The sequence below is a fragment of the Buceros rhinoceros genome, unplaced genomic scaffold, assembly GCF_000710305.1.
Source record: "Buceros rhinoceros silvestris isolate BGI_N320 unplaced genomic scaffold, ASM71030v1 scaffold34702, whole genome shotgun sequence".
NCBI classification, from domain to species: domain Eukaryota; kingdom Metazoa; phylum Chordata; class Aves; order Bucerotiformes; family Bucerotidae; genus Buceros; species Buceros rhinoceros.
The window spans coordinates 12,942-18,237 of NW_010401244.1; the positions used below are offsets into that span (position 1 = coordinate 12,942).

The following is a 5,296-nucleotide window of genomic DNA, read 5'->3' on the forward strand; positions in this document are numbered from 1 at the left end:
GCTAGAGGAGCGCGTTAAGACTGGTGGCAATAACCTGCAAACGCAAGTCCTGCCCTAGGACTCTGGAGAATGAGGTCCTACAAAACATTTTAATCTTGTTGCATGTGTTTGGAAAAATAAACGGACATTGTACTGCCTAACACAGATCAAAACATTTTAGGTCCCAAATGCTTCGCTTGGCACATGGGCTGAAATCAGTGAGATTTTTGCTTGATTCAGGTCCACAAATGGGGAATGCATCTTCAGGATGCACAAAATCGGAAATGGTTTTATTAAAAGGAGCTAATTTAAAGTGTCCTATAAAGGGAGGGGCTGGAAGGAATATCTCAGAAGATTCTGGAGACCCTTGGGCAAGACCCGAAGTAAGAATAATGGCAACCACATGTTTTCTGTGCAGCCCTTCCAGATTTTCAGAGCTCCTACAAGGATAATGATCTGGGAGGCGTCATGAGAAAACGCTGCGGACAGTGTCTCGCTCTCAATCTCAGACAGCTGACCGGAGAATTAGAGTGAGAAATCCCAGCCTCACTATTCGAGAGTGACGAATGGTTTTGAGTCCTGTGTGTTTACACCTTTAAACACCCAACTCTTCAAACAGGTGGTTTTGCGGGTTTAGGTGTTTGCCAGCCCGCTCTGTGCACAGTTAGCTTCAGGAGCACAGCGGGGGAGATTCTCCAAGGGAAAACAAAGCGACAGGGTACTTACAAAGGAAAAAAGCCTCAACTCTGAGCTCGGAAAAAAAGTAGGTCGTCGTGTTTTTTACATGCGAGCAGTATTCCCATAACCACCCAAAGTATTTTATATATTTTATACGTTGGTGTGAGCTTCCCCCTTATCACACATGTATTATTCAGGAGCTGCGTGAAAGCAGACAGGCATAAAGCATTCGCATGAAACTTGGCACACACGCTTCTGCTATCTCTTAGACTGTTTTTCAAACATCCCCACTGGTGTAAGTCTCCTCCTCCTCTACGTATTGCCATAGAAGGAATACACACAGAAAAAGCCTGGGGAGAAGATACCCTAATTGTTCCCATATAAAGCAGGGCACGACTGCAATTCCCGAGGATGTTCAGCTAAAAGCTGCAAATATTTGGAAGCTTCCTGTCACACAGGGAAATGTTTGATTATAAGCAAAGACGGAGTTCTGAAGTTTTGCAGGCAGAGAGCCAAGACTTCCACTGCTATTTCTCATCGTCTAGTCCTCTGAAATCAGCCCGAGATAATATTTTTGATTTCCCCTATCTGCTGCTAATTCCGTGTACAGCTCTGACGGACGGTAAATATGTAGTTGAAGGCAAGAGGTCTCAGTGACAAAAGAAATCATCTCCAGGACCAGTTCAGAGCTATTTTGCTGGCTCTCCCAAGGTGACATGGGGAGGTTGTGTCAGGTTTAAAGAGAATTAAAGAGGAGGTAACACTAACAGGGACTTCTCTGTCGCTCCCTTCAATGTGCTCCAATTCCTGGGGAATAGAAAAAGCAGGACTTAACCAGGTTAAGTCCCTCGAACTGTTGAGGAGACACTGCTGAGATAATATTAAAAAATACAGTTTGTAAGAACAGCAACACGAACATCCAACGAAGTACCGGTGACTCTCTGTGTGTCCATGTCCTTAATATATTGGGAAATACTCTGAGGGCTATTTAATTCCTCTTGTGCATGAAGAATCCACAGGAGGTAGTTTGGCCTCTGAAACCCAACAGTTAGAATCCAGCCCAGTCAAACCACAGAGAACTCGGCACCTTCTGCCGGTGAACCCTGGAAACCAGGTAATTTGGATGAAGGGCTCTGCTACAAGCCTTCCCAGCTCTTAGGCATTGGTTGTTTGATCTTAGCAGACCTGTTACGGGGCTGCTCAACAAGCTCCACGAATTGCACACAAAGCCCCTCAGATAAATGGGAGATTAGAACATCTACAGTATCATTTATTGATATTTTTAAATTTAGAAGTTCAAAAATCACCTTTCTTGGTCTGTAAAAGCTTCATGTTAGGTCACCGCCCACTCAGACCTGCACCTCTGGCAGTGATTTTAGAAACAGCCGTAGAGTACAACGTTTGGTCAAAACCAATGCATTAACTCTCCCTCCATGAAGTTTTAATTTTCTGTGTGGCTCCCAGCTGGATGATAGATCCATTAGTATAATGTGTTGCTAATACTAAGAGCTGAAAGAACGGATAGGCATGAGAACCAAGGTATGCAGTTATCTGATTTGCAAACAAGAGCAGAACAAATCCACGTGAGCAAGGTCAGCAGTGTCTTCTGAGTACTCAGGATTGATAGCTGTTTATCTGGCATCAGTCAGGGCTCTTCAGGCTAACCCCCGGGTTTTTTGCTAGAGAAAAAAGGTTCAGCTGAGACTGAATAGTGACAGCAGCTGCATCTTTGGTGGCTAAGTCACAGAGGAACAGAATTTTTTGGCAGGAAGCTCTAGATCAAACCTTGAACAACCCTGCACGTGGGTTCGAGTGGTTTACCGCAAAGAGCTGCACGAGAGCTTTCAAAGGGAACGAATCGATGTGACCATCCTGTCGGGGGTCAGTGAAACGCAGCAGGAAATGGCCTTTACCGTGGGGCTGGTTTCTCCTAAGTGGTCTTTTACAGGCACTAGGAGAGTTTTCCTTTTACTCCCTTGTGCATATAAATTGTTTTGTAGCATAAGAAACACTGATGTAGCCAAGGAACCAAAACTGTTCCTGTGCTGCTTCTTAAGTGTCTCCTGACCTTGGCCCGAGGGTCATGGCAGTGCAATGCCCCCGTAGCGTGCAGCTCACCCCCCGATAGCTCCTTACCTGCTCTATCCGCCGCAGCAGCTCCTTCTTTTGACGCTCCCATTCTCGCCGGTCTCTGTCCAGCCTGTCCAGGAGCTCCACCTTCTCCCGGTTCCAGTTCTTCTCGTTGTGCTGGATTTGCCAGCGGAGGTCCATCACCACGCCGTGACTCTCGGCCAGAAGCTTCTTGTGCTCCTCTCTCTCCCTTTTAAAGGCTCCCTTTGCATCAGAAGCGAGGCCTGTTTCTCCCGAGGTGTTCTCACTCTTCCCTTCCAGCTGGCGTTAAAGTAAAACATTACCGGGACAGTAAGTAAAAGCCTGTGTCTGACAATGGATTTTAACTCCACAAAGGTGATGGCAAAATTAGGGAAACCCCTAGGTCTCATGATCTCAATAAATCATAAAATATGTTCCCACTGGAAAACAGTTTTCAAATCAAGACATTGAAAACCACAGTGAGTAATTTCTCAAGCTCTACCAGCTCGTGCTTTAACAGGCATCAGTTATGATCCTTCCACTGGCAGTGTGGGTTCCAGCCACAAGTGAAACATGGAGGTAAACTCCAACCTCACCACCATCTCTGAGACAATCACCTGGACAATGGCCTCAGCCCCTGCTCTGCTTTTGTGTTCTCAGTGTACCCAAAGCCTGAAGAGAGTGCATTCAGCCTCTGAGGAGACTTTTCCCAGAAGAACCCTCAGCGACGGCACGGGTACAGCCCCTCACGCCTTCCAACCGAAGAGGGTGTTGGCAGCAGCAGATGTACCAAGATCATCTCCCCACCTCTGCAGGTTCTGGTGTCTGAACTGATTTCTGGGACACTTAGCTGATGCTACCTGCCCTCCCTTCTCCTTCTCCTCATGCTCAGGGGTCAGCTCGATCACGTCAGAGTCGCTGGCCCAAGGTAACAGATTCACAGGGAAATGCAGGCTCAGTCGGGTGTCAGGAGGTCTCTAGTCCAACCCCTGCTAAACGCAGGGTTGGCTCTGAGATCAGGTCAGGACTTTGTTCAGTTGGATCCTGACAACCCTCCAAGGGCAGGGCTTGCGCAACCTCTCTGGCCAACCTGGGCCACTGCTGGACTGAGAAGAAGTGCTCAGTGGTTTTGTGTAAGTTCAAGCAAGTGCAGAATTTATCCCTGAAGCCTGACCTTTTGCGGACAGCTCAGCGAGTGACCCGGAGTGGGTTACACCTCCATCCCCTGGCTCTGCAGCTGAACTGGGGTGAAAAGCAGTGAGAACTCATTTCTGCCTCTGAAGTTAAAGTCGTCCTCACAAAGGAGAGGCAGCAGGTCTGCTGGGAGACACCACCTTCACCTTGACTGGGTGGAAAATAAGCCCAAACTTTCTGAGCAAAGGGAAGTTGAGACTGGATTCAGGAGTGAAGCTTACCGGTCTCTGGAGCAGCCTCCCCAAATAAATGGCTGAGAGATCATTGCTTGTGTCGTCTAAAACCGTGCTGAGCTGCAGAGAACATCCTGTTGATGTTCATCCCCTTCCATTGACAGGGAAATCTTAAAACACCTGTGTCCTCTACCACTGATTTCCCCATTCTAACGGCCTCCTTCTCCCAAACTTTTCTCTCCTGGTATGCTGGGGTTGTTCTCTTGCCCAGCTGGAGAATTACTGGGGCTCCTTATTGGCTCAGCGTTATCACAAGCCCGTGAGCTCTAAATCAGCAGTTTTTAACTTCCTCTGAGTTCTGATCTTTGTTGCCATCTTCAGTTTAAGGTAAAACTTCACCGAGGTTTTATTTTGGGAGGAGCACAAATTGCGTTGTTTTTTTTTCCTTTTTCAGGCGATCTGTTGTCTGGAAATGGGTGTGCGCTAAGAAGGAGCTGAACTGAGAAGCTGAATCCATTGAGAGAAAGCAAGCTCTGCTGAAAGGAAAGGTTCTTCCTTCGTTCTGGGAAAGCAGCCTGCAGTGCCGGGCAGGAAGAGCAGCACTCGCATTTCAGCTCTGTGCGTCACAGCAAGGCTCCGACACTCAGTAAATCCTCCTGAACGTGCCACCCTCCTGGCAGTGAATATTTTTATTATACTTGTCTTCCACAGAGGAGCTCTACAAATCTTTTTCTCAAGACCTGAACGTACCAGTTGTCCCTCTTCAATGCGGAAAATCAGAGCTTTTACGCCATCAGCTCTGGAAATGAATCCTTGTGGGTTTTTTGCCCATTTGTTTCCCTGATGCTTCAGAAATGGTTCATCTTCTGTGTAGGGCCGTACGCTGAAGCACCTGGCACCAGGTTTTACAAACATACTTCTAACGGTATCCCATGGTGGGCAGCTAGAGCTCCCCTCAGCGTGGTACCACCCACCACCAACCAGGACCTTTGAATAGCTGGTGTAATAATAACATACTGATCTATCACCTCCGCATCATTAAATCGCTCTTCTCCCTCCTATGCATCAATTACTGCAGTTGTTGGTGCCCAGGCACAGTGATGAGCTAATTGTGAGCGCGCCAACACCAAGACATTTTTCTCTCCAATAAATGCCAATAAGTGCAGACACCCGCATGTCTC

At 47.4% G+C, this 5,296-nt stretch overlaps 1 protein-coding gene across 1 annotated transcript in view; it reads right to left on the minus strand.

The window, feature by feature from the left end:
• MTCL1 (microtubule crosslinking factor 1) overlaps positions 1–3,666 on the minus strand; it is a gene marked incomplete at its 5' end in the record, with an annotated part of 16,445 nt that extends 12,779 nt beyond the window's left edge. Inside the window, 2 exons of the mRNA XM_010132210.1 lie at positions 2,794–3,048; positions 3,609–3,666. Of these exons, the coding sequence (XP_010130512.1) occupies positions 2,794–3,048; positions 3,609–3,666 (313 nt within the window). The remainder of the gene's footprint in view (positions 1–2,793; positions 3,049–3,608) is intronic.
• Between the last annotated feature and the right edge of the window lie 1,630 nt (positions 3,667–5,296).